This window comes from Chenopodium album, chromosome 23, assembly GCF_948465745.1.
Source record: "Chenopodium album chromosome 23, dcCheAlbu1.1, whole genome shotgun sequence".
Taxonomy (NCBI): domain Eukaryota; kingdom Viridiplantae; phylum Streptophyta; class Magnoliopsida; order Caryophyllales; family Amaranthaceae; genus Chenopodium; species Chenopodium album.
In genome coordinates, this window is record NC_137856.1 from 1,895,095 (window position 1) to 1,915,984 (window position 20,890).

The 20,890-nt window shown below is 33.5% G+C and overlaps 2 protein-coding genes across 2 annotated transcripts; both read left to right on the top strand.

Annotated features, from left to right (window-relative positions):
• The first annotated feature begins 110 nt into the window (after positions 1-110).
• On the top strand, positions 111-8,389 carry LOC145607709 (leucine-rich repeat protein 1-like). Its single transcript, XM_081663303.1, has 6 exons — positions 111-687; positions 3,763-3,834; positions 3,937-4,080; positions 4,204-4,275; positions 4,364-4,435; positions 8,077-8,389. Exons 1-6 carry the CDS (start codon positions 473-475, stop codon positions 8,147-8,149), a joined length of 648 nt encoding a protein of 215 aa, XP_081519429.1. The 5' UTR covers positions 111-472; the 3' UTR covers positions 8,150-8,389.
• An 816-nt stretch (positions 8,390-9,205) lies between these two features.
• LOC145609730 (protein ZINC INDUCED FACILITATOR-LIKE 1-like) lies at positions 9,206-20,855 on the top strand. The gene is made up of 17 exons (XM_081665194.1): positions 9,206-9,618; positions 15,584-15,624; positions 15,896-15,956; positions 16,063-16,165; positions 16,283-16,385; positions 17,097-17,150; positions 17,233-17,295; positions 17,480-17,529; positions 17,714-17,789; positions 18,022-18,207; positions 18,295-18,382; positions 18,652-18,737; positions 18,841-18,948; positions 19,241-19,285; positions 19,393-19,481; positions 20,175-20,218; positions 20,354-20,855. Exons 1-17 carry the CDS (start codon positions 9,462-9,464, stop codon positions 20,452-20,454), a joined length of 1,455 nt encoding a protein of 484 aa, XP_081521320.1. The 5' UTR covers positions 9,206-9,461; the 3' UTR covers positions 20,455-20,855.
• Positions 20,856-20,890: the final 35 nt, after the last annotated feature.

Genomic DNA, 20,890 nt, shown 5'->3' on the forward strand with positions numbered 1-20,890 from the left:
TGACTTAAAACCTTGATTAATCAAACTAATCTCATACTTAGACTGAGTCAAAATTTGTTGCAAAAATTCCAAATAAAGTCTCCACTTAAGAAATTTCCAGTGATTCGAAATTCCACTACCAAAACCAATCACCATTAATAATAATCCCAAGTTCCAACGTTTCTATTCCAAGTCAAAACGAAACTGCTCCTTCAAACAAACCCACCTTCTACGGCATTATCACATTTCACACGCACTTCTTCATCATACCAAAGATTCCTCCTTTTTCCCCATTTTCTCTCTCTTCTATTTCCAAAGCTGATTTTCTTCCCTTCATTTCTAACCTCTTAATTATTACTACTTTCTTCACTTGTATTTAAGCAACAAGTAGTCAAGTACTAGTTGTAATTATTAAAAAAGTTTTGAACTTTCTGCAATTTTCTGGTGTTCAAACCCTAGAATTTTGAGAGAAAAAAAAAGGTGGGGTTTTGAAATGGTGGGGTTCCAAGCTTCATCTTTGATTTGGGTGTGTTTATCTTTGGTTTTGGTGAATTGGGTTTCTGGGAATTCTGAAGGAGATGCTCTTTATGCTTTGAGAAGGAGTTTGAATGATCCGAATAATGTGCTTCAAAGTTGGGATCCGAATCTTGTTAGCCCTTGTACTTGGTTTCACATCACCTGCAACGCTGATGATCATGTCACTCGAGTGTATAATCTTCTTTCTCTCTCTTTAACTTTGATTGCTTTTTTATTTTATTTTTTTATTTTTAAATTTCTGTGCAATTTTTGGATTTTGGGCTTGTATTTGATTTGGGTGTTGATTGATTTGTTTTTGTTTATTTCATTTTATTTATTTTGGATGTTTTGGATTATATATTTGGTGAAATTTTTTGAGTCTTAGATAAGCTTGGTTTCTAGTTCTTTTAGACTGACCATACCAATTCAGATGATGTTGATTTGAGTATTTGACTGGATTTGTCCTGTATTTGCATGAACTTGTGTATGCTAACTTGTTAAGTGCTTGGTTGTTGAATCGTTGCTCTGTTGGATGGTTTTGTGGGGTAGTCTATGTGGGCATTTGTTTCGATTTGTTTGATTTTTTGGCAATTGTGTTCGTTTTAGAATGGTTTAAATTGGGGAAGATTGATCTAAATTGAGTTACTTGGATGCAAATTTTGCAATGAGTTGGATTTTATGTGTCATCTTGAACAATTCTTAGTTTGTTTTATGGGAACTGTTATCACATTCTTCTTGTGTGCCCAAAAAGTAATAAAAATGAAGTCACAGTAGACATGGATTGGTGTAAAAATAGGTAGCCGAGGGATTTGGTTCACCTTGGTTCACTTTAAACCCGAGAATCTATTGTTAACATTACCAGTTGTATGAATTATTGCTTGTTGTGTTGGATGATTTTAGGGGTGAATTTTTCTTTCATTTCTCTTCATGAATTTAACATTTTTTTGGAAAATAACTAAGAGAAGTCGTGGATCTGGGTTGCGAGGGAATTTTAGAAAAATCTAGAATGAGTTTGTCAGGGTGAGCGGGTCTTGTACTCTTGTTGCAGGGTTTAAGTTTCTCTAGTTTAGTTAACACTACAGAAATGGCCTTTTTATTTGTTAGTAAAATTGTGTATGTAGTGTTTTGTAAGTGAATATACTTTGCTATATTTTCCGTATACATGTAGTCTTCTTCGATCTGGTAATTTGGTACCTAGAAAATGATTGTTGTTGAATATTGGGCAAGTAGCAACTTGATTTATTTGTGAACCTGAAAGTTCTTGATGCTACACATGGTAATGGCAATTGGTACTGGAGTTATTCCCCAGTTGTAATTGGCAGTTGTATTTCTATTGTTGATGTGAAGTGTATGTGTGGTGTGCGTTTTCATTTGATTTGTGTCAAGAGTCTTTAAAGTATGTTGCTCCTTTGGAGGGAAAAGTTTTTGCTATATACGAGTAGTTTTCTTTGCCAATGCTGTCTCTCAATGGTGTTTTTAAGAGAAAAAAGTTTTGTGAGTAGAACCGTAGATTGAGTCTAGGGAAAAATATTGTTGTTCCTCAAAAGAAGCTCTTATGGGGATATTTCAAAGTGGAATCAGTGGCATCTGGCTCATAACTGATACACGCTTACATAGTTTGTATAGCTTGATGTTTTGAGAACGTGGATGATGTTAAAGTTAGATAATTCATCACTTTGTGGAACCTTTGCTGGATGTATATCATGTTATGTGTTCCTTTTCATGCGCAGTTCAAAAAAAGTATTTTTCTTTTTTATCATCTGTCTGCCTATCCTTCCATTTGCCAATTAATATATCTACGTTATGCCAGTTAGTCATGCCACATTGCCACATCCAATGGAGATCTTGTTGATCATATGGTGTATTTCGTTGGTTTTGGTGATGAACTGAAATATTTTTGAGTATAAGCATGGATCAATGATGCACCGTTTTGACTCAGCTTTGCCTCCCATTAGCTTTAGAGACGGTAAAAAGAATTTAGGAGATGGGGTAGTGAGATACATAGATTTGGGCATTTGCCAGAAATTAATTTAAGTAACAAATGACAATGCCTCATATGGTTTTGAGTCTTTTGACTGTATATATTTGGTGACGAGCTAGTGTTTCAGATGGGCCAGATTGATCTGCGTTTTCCTCAGCCTCGCCTCTCATTAGCTGTGGGGACTGGAAAGAGAATATTGGGTCAGATCCAAAGATATAGGGTTGTCAGCAGTTAAAGTTATGTAACAAATGACAATGCCTCGTATGATTTTGATTATGGATGTTTGTTGATGAGCTAGGGTCTGAGATATGTCAGGTTGATTATTGATAAGATTTAAATATTTCCTCCACTCTCTTTTAGCTGCAACGTAGGGTGTGGTACTGTGTAGGCACCCATATTAAGGAGGCCATGTGAACAAAAGAGAGATAAGGAGGGAACTTACGTAATGACAAAAGAGATAGAGAAAACCCAAATCCTAAATTCTTGACAAGAAGTAAAATTCATATAATAATGTTGCAACTAGTTTGGAACTTTCCCAAAAAACATTGCTGCATCTAGAAAAGAATGGAGGATGTATCACTTTATGTGGTTTTGATCTTGATCTTCATTCTATTGAGGTGGGCAATGGTGGAGTTATGGAGAACAATAGGACGTATGGTGTCAAAATGGGTCAACGGCAGTTGCATTTATGTTACTCTGTTACATTGAGGTTGGAAGAATTGGAATTGCATTTTTAGGAGATCCAATGTTTCTGACTCGAGGAATGAAGAATTGGGGAAGATGGGAGGTGGCACTTGCCTTTGACCCACTGTCATAATCGACAGATTCATCTTGATTCATCCATTACAATGATCATTGCTGATCCTTTTATCTAGCCAATCAATGATCTTATCATAAGGAATGTATGAGATTTCAGTTCAATTAAATATAAATTTGAAAAATGTCGCCCTGACTTATCTTTGTACTTAGTAGAAGTTTTGTTTTACTGTTTCTTGAGTGCTTTTTCTTCACCTCTCCTCTACCACTCGTGATTTTTTGTGGTATTTTTCTTTGTTTTCACTTTTGCATGCACATATCACCTTAGGTCTAATGTTCTCTTTCAGATTGAAAGTTGAAGTGGCAAGCTCTGGTTTTGTAAACTTTACAGTCTTGACAGGATCTATTGAATATCATTATTTTAAGCACCTTGTTTGGGATGTTGATTTGGTGGCCTTAAGACTTTGGAAGTCGCTTTTAAAGAGTAATATATACCAAAATGTTTGATGTCTATGTGGTTTTATATGCAGAGATCTTGGCAATTCAAATCTCTCTGGACACCTAGTGCCTGAGCTTGGGACGCTCGAACATCTTCAGTATCTGTAAGTATCCTCCTTGTTTCACCAAGTTGGCTGATAGTTGATTTTGGTGCAACTGAATTAAAAATCTTCTTTTATTAAGTTGACCTTTACTTGTGGAATCAGTGAACTGTACAAGAACAATATTCAAGGGACCATTCCATGTGAGCTTGGAAATCTAAAGAACCTAATTAGCTTGGATTTATATAACAACAATATATCAGGAAGCATCCCCCCGGAACTTGGAAATCTTCAATCCCTTGTCTTCTTGTAAGTCTGAGCCTGACTCTATTTTCTTTTTTTCTATTTATTTATTTATTTATTATCATTATGATACGTTGTTATCTATGTAGGATTTTGGTTATGAAATTACTGATGTTTTTTACTCTGTAGGCGATTGAACGATAACCAACTTACTGGTCGTATTCCAAAGGAATTATCCAAGATCGCCAGCTTGAAAGTAATGTAAGTTGAGCTTGTTGAAGACTTTGCAATGTATCCTTCTATTGGTTGGAAGCTCTTTGATTTTTAAAACTCTTTTCTACTTTTCCAGAGATGTTTCCAACAACAAGCTATGTGGACCAATTCCAACATCTGGTCCTTTTGAGCACATTCCTTTGGAGAAGTAAGTTATTTTCTTCTGTACTCTATATGTTAACTTTTCCTTTGCATGCATAATTGCAGTAGTTCATATTCTTGGGATGTTACTGAACTGAGTTATCTAGGTCTTTTGTCATTAGTGCATTAGACCAGCAGTCATTCGTTTTATTAAGATTAACTATAAGTGTTACTTACAGTGAGCTATTATGCTTTCCCGAACGCTGTTACCTTGTCAGGCATTTTCATATATAAAATGGGGCACTTCTGCGTTCTTTTGCAGAAGAGACCATGGCCTCTCTGCCTTTCTTTGTTAAAAAATAATTGATAGTATCAGGATAGTGCTGCACTGCTGCCTTAGTGTATCAGGCATCAAGTTAAGCATCGTGTTGCCCTGTGTTGATATTTCTAATTCCTTCAAGCTGCTGGTGTGACATTTTTTCCCCCCTTGCTTTTGTCCTTTTATCTGCTTTCCAATGTAAATCTAAGAGAATTTAGCTCTCATTTTTTCCTCCCTTCACAAACCTCTCTTCAAAATGATAGATGTTTTTTTAAGTAGGTTGCCTTACTTTCCTATTATGACCCTGGCAGTGTTTGCTCGATAAACCTATAATTCATTGGACATTATGAAAGTTAACTCTTCTATAGGTGAAAGATAGGTGTAAGAAATGAGGGTTATCTCACTTATCTGTGAAATCAGTCTGCAACTTTTTCAAGTATTACAATAAGATGTTAAAGTTCAATGGATATCGACCGTACCGTAAACCACGTCCTATAGAGTTAACATGTCAGAAAGGTGTGTCATCCTAAACATTCAGTTTTTGAGATGAAGGATTCTAACTGGATAGTATGATAACTTCATTGCCTCAAGGAAAAAGTGGCTTAATTGTATAGCCATTTCAGTCCCACATTTAGGTATAGGTTGTAACATTGACCTTCATTGAGAGCACAGATTTGTTGTGAAAGCTGAATTTGTATGTCAGTATAAGACAGCACCAATTAATGTAAATTTTTCCCCAGGTGATTTCTAGTCAATTTGAGGCCTTTTTTTTTTTTTTTTTTTTTTTTTTTTTTTTTTTTCCCTCGTGTCAAAGTGCTAGTGTGAATGTTGTTATCTGAGATTTAGTGAATACTGCTACTCCTACTAAGTGGGGGGCAATTTTGTTTATCAAGCTTATCAGTAATTACAGTATAGCATTAAATTTTTTTTTTTTGGTCCATCTGAGAAGTGAGAACTTGTTATGGTTTCATCAATAACCATTTTAATAGAAACTAAGTTCACCTCTAATGCGCATTACTCAATTTGGCTAGTTGCTCTTATTTATTTATTTAAAAAACTCTGGAAGGCTTCCCTACATTTATTGACTTATCTGTAGTTTTTTCGTAAAGTGTATGTTATGTGTCTAAGGTGGGGTGCCATGAGCCTCTTAGTTTGATCACATGAAAGATAGCATCAAAAGTGGGTTTTGATATGTGCTCCAAACAAGTTTGTGGATTACTTTGTCACTTGTGGGCTATGAGTCTATGATAATATTCATATCCGATAATCAATCTTGTATCCTGATATAAATTAGTAAATAAACATACAATTAGATAGAAAGCTCTAAGGCTCCATATTTTAGGGGGCTTATCAATTTGATCAAACAAGTTCTCATCTATTACAGATTGAAGACTCCTCCCTCTTTTCCTAACTCAAACTTAAATATTCCTTAGAAAGATAATGGTCTAGGATATAATAATATCCATTTTGCATATATAAGGTATTCCTTAATTGAGGCTGAAGAACAATGTCACATTATCCTCTTATCAGATTTACATGATTTCAACCTTTTGTGCTTGTGAGGAAGTTAACACTCTTACAGAGTGTCTTCTGTTATTAACTGACTTTACCGGACAGAATTAGTGATGTTGTATTAAAGGGAAAAAAAAAATGATGATTATGATTGATTAGCTGGAATTATGGGAAACTAGTGATAAAATCAAGTATTTGAGAGACTTGACAGTTACCCCACTCTTAAAAACTAAGTAAAGCTAAAATATACTTCTGAATTCTTCTCATCACACCTTTGCTTCTAGTTACTTTAGACTTCCTGATTCCCTTTTCCCTTCTTAACTTATTTTTGCCTTTCCTCAAGTTTCCTGTCTGATTTAGTGCTGACCCAAAGTTTGTGATGAAAAGAAAACCCCAATTTGTAAAGTTGGGACAATAAATTTGGCACTCATCAAAAATAGCTGATTAATGCTAAATTCAAGGGAGAAATAAGAAAATGATAAAATGAAAGATGTGATGTTAGCACTAGAAGTGATAAAAGAATGACGATGAACATACCAAAATGCCATGGCATTCTAAAGTTTGATGTGTAGTGTAGAGAGAGAAGTAAATAAATATAGAAGGAAAAAGAGTTCATCATTTATGGTTTTTGATTTGCCAATAAGAGTAAGGATGAAATTGGAAAAAAAATGTAATATATGAAGAAAGATGAGATCAGTATGGTGTAATAGAGTTCACGTTTTTGGGTCCCAAGTGGTTGTGGGCTTGTGGCCAGAATTGTATATAGGCAATAAAAAAAACCACAATTGGTGTTTAGGATGTGGTTATATCTGAATAATTACGAGGTCGCATATTTGGCATTTGGCTATTCTTTTATCCATTTTTTGGCCAATGATGAATGTTTTCTCAAGGGAGGATAAAATAAATCTCAGATAGGTCATAAGATTAAAGAAAGCGATCAGCTTACATGCCCTATACTTCTCCTCCAGTAAACAATATGTCAAATTCAATTTCTTCATTATTTATAACCATTTTTAAACTCCTAATAGCATGTCCATACTGATTTTGGATAATTTATCTCTCAGCAACACGAATCTCTTTTCTCTTTGTATGTAATCCAATACTTTGCTACTATCATGAGAGTAACCATTTCAGGTGCTATGCTTTCTTTGCGCTTATCACTTTTTTCCTTTTCTTCCTTCTTCTAGCATATGCTTATATTAGAGTTAATGAGTTAAAGGGGTAATAAGAGATATGAGAGTGATGATGAGTGGGCGTGACGATATTAGGATGAAGACCATGAAGTATTGATGGGGTGATGAAGTGAGGAGGGAATATTCTCATTTCGGAAGGTATTAGCCTAGGTGGATGATTGTGGAACTATACCCTAAAATGGGGTTAATAGTTTTTCAAACCCTCCTCCCTCCTTGCATCATCATTACCTCATCCAATATACTGTACCTCTATTCATCTTTCTCTCTCTTAAGCTCACCGTAAGAATTTTTCAAACCCCACTTATGGGATTAAGGCTTTGATTGATTGATTGAGTGAGTGCGAGACTTTTAGCAGGTCAGTTAAGAGAGGGTAAGCTAGGGAGGGTTTATGGGTGTATGACAGACTATTCAGCTCCAGGTGTTTATCCTGTTTGTCTAATCAGCGGTTAAGAAAGGGTCTTTGCATTTTGTTGGGGTGTTATGTGTGACATATAAAAATGTTGATGTATTTTCTTTAGTTTTATGCTTACTGCTTACAGTCAAGTCATTCATTGCGAAAATGTGATGCTCATGATAATAGTGTGTTTGAGATGAACAGACCAAGCCATCTTTGTTTTCTATAAATTTTTTCGTTGAAGAAATCTTTTCCACACTTAATTGACTTGGTATGACCTATTTTTGCAGCTTTGAGAACAACCCTCGTCTGGAAGGCCCGGAGTTGGTCGGACTTGCAAGTTATGACACAAACTGTGTTTAAATTCTGAAGGACTGAGTTGTGGAGTGCGAAAGTTTACTTGTCATACAGTTGAATGTGTTCGTGCTTGTAGTTATGTAATGTAAGGTGGTGATAATAACTGAGTACATGGTTTATATAGAGTGCAAAGCTGCTTGTAGTAAAGTAATATGAATGAAAGATTATATATATGACGCTAAAACGTGATTGTTAACAAAGTTAACTAGCTCTAGCAAGCTGCTATAGACCTACATTTACCGGACATTTTATTGTTGCATTGCAATGTCTCTGATCTCTAATTGTTGCATTGCAATGTCGCCGATATAGATCTTTTTCATGCATACTATGCATTAATGAGTGATATTGTTCTTCATTCAGATTTCGAAAAATTCTTCATTCATATGTGTCCGGTTTTGTGATGAAACCCCCCAGGCTAATGAATATCTTAAAATTCTCTACCCACCGGCCACCACCAAGTAGCAAATTTCTAATACTATCTTATTCCATGTTTGCAATTGGTAACATTTTTTTTTCTTTTTTTTTGGAAATTTAACATACTTGTAGGTTAGGAGAGTCTTATCTCGAGATTGAACCATGATCGTACAAATTTTGGTAACTTGAATCTTGCATGTTTGAGTGAAGTATGCAAAACAAATCCTCATTGGATTTATTGCTGGACAATTAGACCTATAGGTGTCAAAAGACTCGAAACTACACCGACCCGAAAAAACCGTTTCAGATTTTAACTCGCGTAGACACAATAATTCAATATGACTCAATTTAAAAATTATCCCGACCTAATCTCACTGATTCCGTTCCGATCATCTAAATTGACACCCGTACACCCGTTGTTGGATACTTGGATGGTACTGGACGTCTGGACCTATAAGTCATTTTATCATTGCAGCGTTGCTACTTGGACTGCTAATAAATTCTGTCACTATCAAATTTGCACAAGTCCAAATCTAATTACTGTATTAGATTTATTACACATATTTTAATACTACGTACTAAAAAATAATAAAATAAAAAAAAAGAATAAATAAATAAGACAGGTTCTGATTAACACATCAATGCCCTCGTCAAATTTGCATAAATTCACAACTTTACGTATACTACTATTCTCGTGGACGAACCACAACCAGATTTTTTTTCCTTTACAAGTTACGACCCATCATAATACAATAAATTTCATCATTTAATGTTTTTTTTGCTTTTCTTCATAATTTTGTTTGTCCTTTATTAACCCACAACATATTATTTTTATAATGTTTGGTGCATAATTTCTTTAACACAAAGAAAAAAATTGCAAGTTTTATAGTCCAAGGTTTTGAAAATGGGGGATCATAAAGAACCATTGTTAGTTTCGGAGGAAAACAAGTATAATTTTGATGAAAATTGTGAAGGATGTCAAGTACAGAGGCAAAAGGCAGAGTGCCCAGATGTTCCTTGGCGTCATTTCTTCTTCATTTGGGTTATTACCCTTACTGCTGGTAATTTTACATTTTTATCTTCTTTATCGCTTTCTCGTCTTTTATACTAAAATTTCTCTTATCTTTGGGAAAATCTTATATGAGGCGAACTTATTATTATTATTATTATTTTTTTTGACGGGCGAACTTATTATTAATTAGTAAGGTTATTTGAATTCATTATCTAAGGGAAGTAACAAGTTAAATTAGATAAGATTTCAATTTTCACGGTTTTTTTTGGTTTACTACTTGAGTTTGTATTTACCGGACGTTTGGTTGGGATTTGATAAGGAGTAGGTGTGAAACGGTTAAGGGATTACCATTTTCAAGTACCCTCACTTAGCTTGTTAGATGAACTAAGCCTTATTTGGCGACAATTGAAAAGTTATACTAGTAATTAGATCTAGATAAATTTAGTGGAGCCTTGTTCAATCACCTCATATCCATTTATTTTAGGAAGATACGTAGTAAGTTATAAAGAAGTTTAATAAGGACTATTCAAATTCAGATTACAACTATATTTCATCCGAATGGAGTATGACGTTTCCAAACTAGCTAGGCATTTTAAACAGTTATAGTGGTAGATTATTGAAAGTTTTAAATACATCTATGCAATTCAATTCAGTTCAGTTCAGTTCAGTTCATAATTTTCAACTTTCATAAATAATTTAGTCCAGTTCAGCTTAGTTTCAATCAGTTCAGCTTAGATTAGTAAATCTGAATAAGCCCTAAAAGTGAGTATAAAATTAATTTTCTGTTGATAAAACGACAAATTATAGAGTGTAAATGAAATAATGGATTCTTTACACTTGGTTGGGATGGGGGTATCAGAATCGCACTGATATGTGTTACGTGCGCAACATCTTGCGAGATGTTACTATACCTCTTTCTAAAAGTCACCTTCTTAATTAAAGTTATTCCATACCAAAAGTTAGAAGCTTAGAACTTAGAAGAAAAAGCTAGAAATTTTAGCAATTTGTTTCTTCATAAACATAGAAAGTTTTAATTATTTGAACGGTGCTGTTAGACTGGTAGTTTAGGTATGCATTATTAGAGCACTAAATGCCGATTGCTCGAACTTGTTCCATAATGATGCAAAAATAGTACTCCGTAATAATAAAGTTGTTTTAATTCATTGATTACACCATGTACACATACAAGCAATACAAGTAGTTGTATGATAAAAACTATTAAACCACCTAATATAAACCAGCGCGTCTTGTGTGCGGCTGGCCGCACCGTGTGGGCGCTAACAAAATTACAATGTAACCTCTAAAACACTGATCGATAAACCCCTTTAACTCCATCGAATAAACCCCTATAAAACTCACACAGTAACTTTTATAATGGCTGCTCACACATATAAGAGTTTGTGTTAAACCAATTATCTGTCAAAATCGATAAAAAATTGATTACTACCTCCGTTAATTATTATATGCAAATTTAGAATATTTTATATCTCACTAAAAATACCTCAAAGTTGCAGTTAACAATTAACGGAACGAGTATTTCTTAGTAGAATAGGGGGAAGATAAATATATTTTCAAATTATTTTGATTTTAAATTTTTAATTCTTTTTCTGTGGAAGGTAAAAGGAGTTTGGTAATGGGCCCATGCTTACGTGACCTTAATTGAACCCGCTTTTGGCACGAAATTACTGAAATGGAGAGAAAGCAAAATGATACATATAAAGACAATTTTTCTTCTTGTTTGGTCCTTGAGGTTAGGTTTCCTCGTGTGATTGCTAAGGGGTACTCTTATTACGTGTAGGCTGCGACTGTGGTACATGCATTGTTGTTAAAAGGACGATCTTTAGTTTTTGTTGTTGCGTGACTTGAATTAGTGGATGCTAATTATTTTGCGTTTTATACTCATAGTTGGTTAAAGTATCAGAGATTCAGAGAGCACTCCGTATTAAGATTGATTAAGTAGATCAAATTTGGTATACATTATTAGACCTAATCTATATTGTATAAGCCTATTTATTTGTCAAGAAGAGGAAAAAGTTGATATGAGGAATAGCTTCAAAAATCTAATCTCTATTATATAAGCCTATTTATTTGTCAACGTTTGTATAGTTAAGAATCCAATTACTTTGTCTTACCTACAATTTTCAAATTAATTAATTTACTAAAATAAATCATGAATATATGAAGCACTCATCACATGCATTAAGTTTTCCCAAAAAATGGCATTAGTTGTCCCAAAGTTTACTACACTAAGGCTACAAGTAGGAATAAAAACAATAGCTTTTAGCATAACTTTATAGCAAATAAAACCAACCAATATAAGACATTAAATTTATTATGAGATTACTTGGAGTATTATTGTAACTACATATGGCATAAGCTATAATTTTGCCATTGAAAGTAGCTCTTCCAAATTTGTCATTGAGAATGTGTCTCCAAAAAAAAAAAAAAAAAAAAGTCATTATAGCTTTTGTTTGCACGTTTTTTTTGTTTTGTTTTTTTGTTTGATGTTGTGGCTAATATAAAAGGAAAATTTTGGTAAATTATTGTCTTATTATATACACTTGGAGGCGTATGGGATTGTTTTTCATTTGCTTGGAATATAAACGTACTAGATCTATAGGCACACTATGCATGACTTATTAAAATAGTAAATACGATAATTTTTAGAAACACAAAATTAAAATTAGAGATCACAAAAATTTTAGGTGAACATAAAATTACTCAAGAGTTGATTAATACTCATATAATAGGGATACAAATAATTTTTAGTCTCGCGTGTCAAACTAGTAACCACACTATTTGAATTTTTTATTTTTACAGTTATTTTATGGTGTTATCTTTTCAAGTTTGAATACAAAGTACAAACTTTGTTGTCTTTTGTCATAGACCTACAAATTTAGCTTTATTAATTTTTTTTTTTCCTGAAAGAATTTAGCTTTATTAAGTTATTATGTTGCAAAATCTATTAAGTATGTACTTGTATAATATAGCGTATTTTTTAGTATTAACTCCCTTCTATAACCCTATCAATAACCTCTACTCGTAATTTAAAAAAAAATACAACACATTGTTTCTACTCGTAATTAAGTATTTTTATAATCGTTATTATAAGGATAAATACGTAATTTTATTTTATTTTGTGGGCGTTAGTTAGATATTTGAGGGCGATATTTAACAACCCCCTTTCTTATTTAGACTTTGTTTAAATTTAAGGATTTATTGATACCAAACTTATAAATTTATTTTGTTTTTACGTATCTTTTCAATGAAATAATTACTCTGTGAATAATTTGATTAATACACCATCCCTTAAATACCCTACCACTTGTAGTTGTTAGTCAAATCTGGTTTGCTAATAACTTGACCATAATGATATGATCCGTACTTAACCATAATTGGCATCAGATCAATGACGACCAAAATCGATTTTTCATGATATGCTAATTGAAAAATAGAAGGTTGGTGAGTCAATCTCAATTGACCTCTAGGTGGATAACTCATCACCTTACGAGTTACGACTTGTGCGCAATTGAACTATTTGCATTATTTATTTGCATTATTTACATACGCTCCTTGACTTAAAAGTTGTTTGGCAATCAATAGCTGACTTTTGATTGGTTTGCTAGACTTGTTTGACCTATTGAAAGTATTAGCTGTATGAATTGACTTTTTAAGTTGGTTATTTCAATCAGTTGTTTACAAAAGTGTTTGACAAAATTAGTTGTGGCAGATATTTGTTTATTAGTGAAAAAGTGGGCCAATAAGCCAAAAATCAATAGAAAAAGCTATCCCTATTGGCTTTTAGATTTTATTAGATGAAAAAGCCATCAACCAAACATATTTTTGATTGTTTAATTTGACCAAATTAAAAAGTTAAAAGTTTCACCTTTTATTTGTATGGACACAATGATTTATTAGCACGGCTTAACTTTAGGTTTAGACTAGACTCGACTTGACCCGATTCAACAAAACCTACCCGAATAACCGAATTTATATGTTGTATTTAGTGTCTGTTCTCTTCAGCTTAATTTAATTTCAATCCAGTTCCTAATTTCCTTCTCTCACAAACAATTCATTTCAGCTGTATTCAGTTCAGAGCTCAGCTTAGCTCTAGTTAGTTCAGTACAGTTCAACTTAACTCCGTTCCATTCAATAAATCAGAAAAGGCCCCTCACATGAGTCACACCCACATTTTACTTTAAATACAGTGTGCAATCAAGTACGGTGGAGTGATAACAAGAACCAAAGACATAAACGGAAAGTGAAGAAGACAATACGAAATTGTGGAATCCACCGTAGTCCCATCTCAATCCTGCAAACCCCATCTAATTGGGAAAATAAACAAAAGCAAGCATATCATATTACTACTCGTATCATGCAACAACAAAAACACAAACAAAATACGACACGTTGATCCAATATATTTTTCACATTTAATCTGTCCTCTTCTTTGTTTTCTTACGACATCCTCCTAGGTACACGAGAAACTAGATCTCTCTACTACTACTGCTTTTATATAACAAATTCATTAAAACAAATCATTATATATAAATGCTATTCTTTTCTATTTTTTCAACACTCTTTTTTCTCCATTTTTTATAAAAATTGATTTTTTTTATTCAAAATCTGATTTTGTTGTAGTTGTAGAATTTAATTTAGTTTAGTGTAGTGGGGTTTTAATAAAGGTTAGATTTTTGAAGAGAAAATTTAATTTAATTGGTTAACAATGGCGGAAAAGAAAACACCATTGTTGTTGAAGGATTACTATTACAATGAAGATTGCGCTGGTTGTCAAGTTGAGAAGCGAAAAGCAGAAAACCCAAATCTTCCTTGGCTTCATTTCTTCTTCATTTGGATTATTACTCTTTGTTCTTGTAACCCTCTTTTTCCTTTAACTTTCTTTCTTTCAATTTTTGTTTTTTTGGGTTTATTATGATTTCTTGAATCTTGTTTATGTTGTTTATGATTTGTTTATATGTTTTGAGTATGTGGGTTTCTTGAATTTTGAGTAATTTATATCATTTTTTATTATTTTTGGTGTTCTGTTCTTGAATTGCATCCTAATAAAGAAGCTAACTTTGAGAAAATGAACTTAATTTTTATGATCAAATGATTGAAAGAACATAACTTTTATGAATGTACGGTATTAATTTTATGAATCAAGGAAACATACATAATGTGGTCCTAATATTGAAATGCTGTTATTTTTCATGTTGAGAAGATTTGTTTTTAATAATTTCTCCAATCATTTCCTGATTTGCTGTTAATAAAGCTACTTTGGGAACTTACATTGAGCATTTGGTTTTAATCTTAGTGGGATTTTGTGTTTGGAAGTTAGTGTTTGATTTTTGTTGGTTTGAGTGATATATTTGGTTTATGGGACTAAATTTTCTTAGTAGGTACTTGGGATTTTAAATCATTGCTAATTGAATAATTGATCATTGTGGATGGCTTTTTTTTATTTTTTTTATTTTTTTTTAAAGGTTTTATTTTGTCTAGGCATCGAAATTCGATACGTTCATGTCCTTTCATGGTTGACATTTGAACGGAACCATATTTTAGTGTATGACTTTGTTGGTTTGAGTGATTTATTTGGTTTATGGGACTAATTTTTCTTAGTATTAGGTACTTGGGATTTTAAATCATTGCTAATTGAAAAATTAATCATTGGGGACTTTTTTGCTTTTGGCTAGGCATCGAAATTCGACACGTTCATGTCCTTACATGATTGACATTTGAACAATTGAACGGAACCAATTTTTTTTTATTTTTTACTTTTTTACTTGGACTTATTTAGTTTTCATCAATGATTACCTAATAAAGTGATTAAAAATCGGTTTTGCAATGTGGTTGTTGATGATTTAAATTTTGATTAATTTAAAATTATTTGATTGTATTAAGAATGTTTATACTAATATGTTGTATTTGACTTATGCTTCCGTTAATTTTTTTTAGTTAACTTCTCGTTTGTATTGTAATACTAACATGTGTCACTTGCTTTGTTGCTGTTTCAGCTTTGCCGATTTCATCCATATTCCCATTCCTTTACTACATGGTGAGTACAGTTTTTCGGGTTATACGTAGTCTTTTTGTTCTGGTGATGTCTGTGGTGGACCAGTTGCTTGGAGAAAATGCCTTATTATTTTCAAACATTAGGTCTTGAATACAATAAAAGTATTGTTATGGCATGCTTAATCACCCCAAAAGTTGTGAAGTTGATATAAATGTAAGTTGGGGTGATTAAGGTTGTTGTATACAAGTTTTTGCCATTTCACAATCACAAATTTTGCTGGCTCTGTGAATCTAATGACTATTGTATTGTTCAGGTTAGGGACTTTAATATTGCAAAACGGGAAGAAGATGTTAGTTTCTATGCTGGTTTTGAGGGTAAGCAAAGTTTTATTGCATTGACATTTTGGACAGGAATAATGTATGGAGATATATTACCAAACGGAGTTTACATTTCAGTGTAATACTTTTCTGTATGTTGAAGGATCTGCATTCATGGTTGGGAGAACATTGACGGCTGTTTTATGGGGAATGGTGGCTGATTGTTATGGCCGCAAACCTGTCATGATTTTGGGCACATTATCAGTGTAAGTAGTGCCTTCTGACTCTTTCCTCCTCAGTCCTCCCTACATCTGTACTATTTCCATTATGATAGATCTCTTGTCTCTTTTGTAGACTGACATTACAGTATATGCTTATTACAGGGTTATATTCAACACAATGTTTGGCCTGAGCACAAATTATTGGATGGCACTTGTTTCAAGATTGCTTCTTGGTGCTTTCTGTGGTACACTTGGTCCGATGAGGGTAAGTTCACCTTATGTTTATGTAGCTTCTTTGCTGGCATTCTTTCTGTTGTCTTGGATGGAATGTATGGGTTGGTGATAGTAAACATGCTAAGGTAATTGATTTAACTGCCTTAGCAGGTTCTATCGGTTTCGGACAGGACTCATGAGAAATCCTAATGGATTTACATTTGAAGTGTCTTCTTTACTTTTGATTGTGCTGGATACACATAATTTCATTTTTTCTTAACATATTTACTCATATATTTTGTAAAATTTCAATTGTCGTGCATTGATCTTTAATTTCATTGTAAGGTTTTGAAACTGACTGATAAAAGCTAATATTTAGAGACGGTGATAATGAGATCTCTTGATTATGGTGCTGCTAACTTGCTATTAGTTTTACTTTAACAATTAACAATGTTCCTTAATCCCTCCAAGGGTCCAAGTAAGTGAAGCCATGAGAAATTTATTGCAATATGCCTAGAATGTATATTTCTTTTTACACTACATAAAGCCAAACTTGTCAAAGATGATCCACCTTAGGTGATTTCCACTTACCGTTTTATAGAAAACTGAAAGCATGGGAAAAATTGTGTGTAATTTACAATATATGTACATATATTCATTACATGGATCTTTTTTTTTTAAACATTTATATTCATATTATCAAAACCATACCGTTTTCTGTATAACTTTTCTGATTACCTCAACTTTTGAACTCATTTGCCAGGCATATGCAACTGAAGTTAGCCGTAGAGAGCATCAAGCTTTAGGGGTGGCAATGGTATGATTCTTAACCTGTGCTTGTTTTTTGCAATCTTGTTGAATAGCTTTGCAATGTTGAGTGAGAAATTTATCCATTTCAGATGACTTCTTCATGGGGTATTGGCTTGGTCATAGGCCCAGCAATTGGTGGTTATCTTGCACAGGTGAATTTCTTTCCTGCTAAAACAATGAAATTCATTTATCTTTTCTGGTTTATGTATACATCAATATATGCAATTTATTCTCCATATCTTTCAGTTGTTTTCGTCAAATTTTACAATCAATTATTTTACCTCTCTGCCTTTATTTCTTGTCTTGTTTTGTTATACATCTGAATACTTTTTACAGCCTGCAGATAAATTTCCAAGTGTATTCTCTCAAGAATCAATTTTCGGGAGGTAAACTCCTTTTTCCCCGTATTCCATCTCATACTTCTTTTAGGCTGTATTTGGTAAGATGGAAAATCACTAAAATTCAGTTCGTAACTTTTCTCTTTGAACCAAACATAGCCTTAATGCTTCTAGATGCAAGCATTTACTTTATTTTATATTAATTTTCTCCAACTTGAATTGTGGTTTGTAGGTTCCCGTACTTTTTAGTTTCACTGGTGATATCAATCTTTGCATTGTTTGTATTCGTTCTCTGCTTCTGGCTCCCGGTACGGTCTCTTTGTCCATCATTTTATAATGCATTCTCTGACCACTCATACTTTTATTGAATATAACTCAATCGTTACCTGCATTCACTGGTTTTTAAGTACTTGTACCTTCTTCAGTTGTTGAGTTTTGCCATCATTTTAATTGGCAGGCAGAAGTAGGCTTCTTTTTTTCATATGCCCTTGTATTAGAATATCACTTATTGTTTTTCTGACTGGTACATGATGTCTTCAGGAAACATTGCACACATGCACAATCGAGAATCGCTCTAATGATATAGAGGATGCTGACACTGAAAAATTGCAAAATTCCAAAGAGGGAGCTTCAAATTCATGGTTCAGCCTTCTCAAAAATTGGCCTTTAATGTCAACTATCATAGTATATTGTGTTTTCCAGCTACATGATATGGCATATATTGAGGTAATACGGAATATCTAACAACATACTGACATCAGCTTCAGATTTTATCTTGATTTGATTATGAACTTTGAAAATTTTTTTCCTCAGATATTCTCATTATGGACTGTAAGTCCTAAGACTGTCGGAGGATTGAGTTTATCAACTGAAGATGTTGGTCAAGCTCTTGCTGTGGCAGGTATAGCTCTGTCAATCATTAGAATACTTGCAATGCATTTGAACTGTAAGATGTCCAGTGGTAAAAGAGTTGACATTGAACTAATTGTACTATTTCTATTACATGACATCTTTAGACTGCTTGGTTTGATGTCCTTTTGAAATGTTTATTTAGTTTTATGAAAAATTATTTGTAATCGATATTGGTCATGTTCGTAGGATGGCACACTTTATACAATGAGCATATAATATATCTGATTTTATATATTTTATTTTCCAAAATTTTTGTAGGAATTGGTTTGTTATTTTGTCAACTACTTCTCTACCCGTTCTTGGAGAGGAAACTTGGTCCAATCACAGTTTCACGTGTTGGAGCGGTATGGCTTTGAATTAGTTTGTTTTTCTTCTCACCATGATAAGACTTGTGATATATTCCCTAATTCCCACATATCCTCTAATTGTTGTTGTTGTGGCATGAAGGTTCTCAGTATTGCATTGCTGTCATGTTATCCTTTCTTTGCTAATCTAAGAGGCACGAGTCTCTCACTTGTGGTTGATCTTGCTTCTGCAGTGAAAAATGTGCTTTCGGTATGTAATTTTTTTCTTCAAGCAAAATCAATTGTGTTATTATATATATTGTAGGATCCCTTATCATACTCAAGCATTTGCTACAAGCCTACAACGATACTCCTCGCATCCCATAAATAACTGTACATATAGTTTATTTGGATGTCCAATAATAAACTATACAATATGTTGAATAAAACTTCTTTTCTTTACTCGATCAATCTCTTTGAATCCCGTACAAAAGTCCAATGGGATGAACCGATGAAGTATCAGACATATCATATCTGTATCTTCTAACTTTCCTAAATGTCAGGTTTCAATCACTACTGGATTGTTCCTCCTGCAAAATAGAACTGTGGTAATTTTTTTCATTCTGTTTTCCAGTTTTTCTGCTTAGATTTTGCGATTTATGTCACCTTTAAGCCAGTCAGGATCTTTTACTAATATTTCGAGTTTCAACACCAGAATCAACATCAAAGAGGAGCTGCAAATGGACTATCTTTGTGTATCATGTCTTTTTGCAAAGCACTTGGTCCTGCCGCTGCTGGATCCCTGTAAGTTTCTTTGTTCTTCAAGCTAATAACTTAGGAGGGGATGTGGTTAATTCTTTCATCTATGCAATGACATGTGTACGGTCTAGTACTCCATTTGAGACCACCTAATTTAAAGGTGTAATTGATGCTGGTTTGTTTTCCGCGTCCATCTTTGAAAATATAATTAAGCCATGGTGATAAACGCCAATGGGTCATTTATTGAGAATTTGTTACTCAGACTAGGGCACCAGTTTCAGAAAAGAGAATGTGTCCAAGTGTAGGAGTCAGAAAGGTTTTTTTTTTTTTTTGGGTCCAAAATATAGTGTCACTGTATCAGACTGACAACAGTTTAGTGCCCATATCCATGCTTGAGTGTTTGAGAATCCGACATGAGTACTTGAGGTGAAATGAAGTCTGAATAGTCTAAAATGTATCTTGAAATATGTCAGATTTATTTTTCATCAACTTCTCTTCACTGGGACATGCAGTTTGCAAACAATAGAACTGCTCTTTATAGCTTGCCTGAGTTGCATCCGAGCCTAGTGATTTCATACCTTCATCAGTGCAATTGGGGTTAATGATAAGTAAAAAGTGTACCGTCTATGCTGGGATCTTGGGTTTCATGAGAAGTTTTTTTATGTTAATTTTTATATGCTGGCAAGTCCATACCATCTTGTGTTGGTCACTCTAATGTTCTGAATTTCCTATTTGCAGTCTCTCTTGGGCACAAGTGCGTCAAACAGCTAGTTTCCTTCCTGGTATGTTTGTCGAAAAAATGTAGAATACGTTTTTGTCACTGTTTTGTTCCCTCACAATAGATAGCAGGATAATTGTTGCAAATTACGATTACATGGCGCTATTTAGTATTAGCTGCTGATAATTGTTACTTGCAGGAACTCACCTGGTTTTCTTCATACTTAATGTGGTTGAACTTCTTGGGTTTCTGATGACTTACAAGCCTTTCCTTAAAAAGCCTGCTCATGAGTATTGCTAGTTTCATGCATTGAACCTTGTCTGCAAGCTTTATCACAGAAAGTCGGTCTTATTCGACAAGCAACACACCAAAGCTACAGAAAGGCAGAGAAGCTAAGCACACTCTAAGGCTTCTGCCGAGAAATTCTGCATATTCATGACATATTATTAACAGAAGCAGAATAGTTCAATTTTGGTCATTGAATTTTGATTTCTCATTCCTCGATACGATTCTCATGGCTCTAATAGCTATTAGCAATGTATTCAATTCTATGTATAAATTTTTTATAGTATTGCTAATTGTCTAAGAGGGGCTTATTTGCTCCATTTTATGGTTGCTGCTAAACATGTTTGTTATAAGCTTTTTACAGGCATGTATTAATTGTTTTTGAAAGAAATTAATAAAACTTGGGATTTCATTGTCATGGCCTGGTTAGGCTTAATTGCACAAACATCAA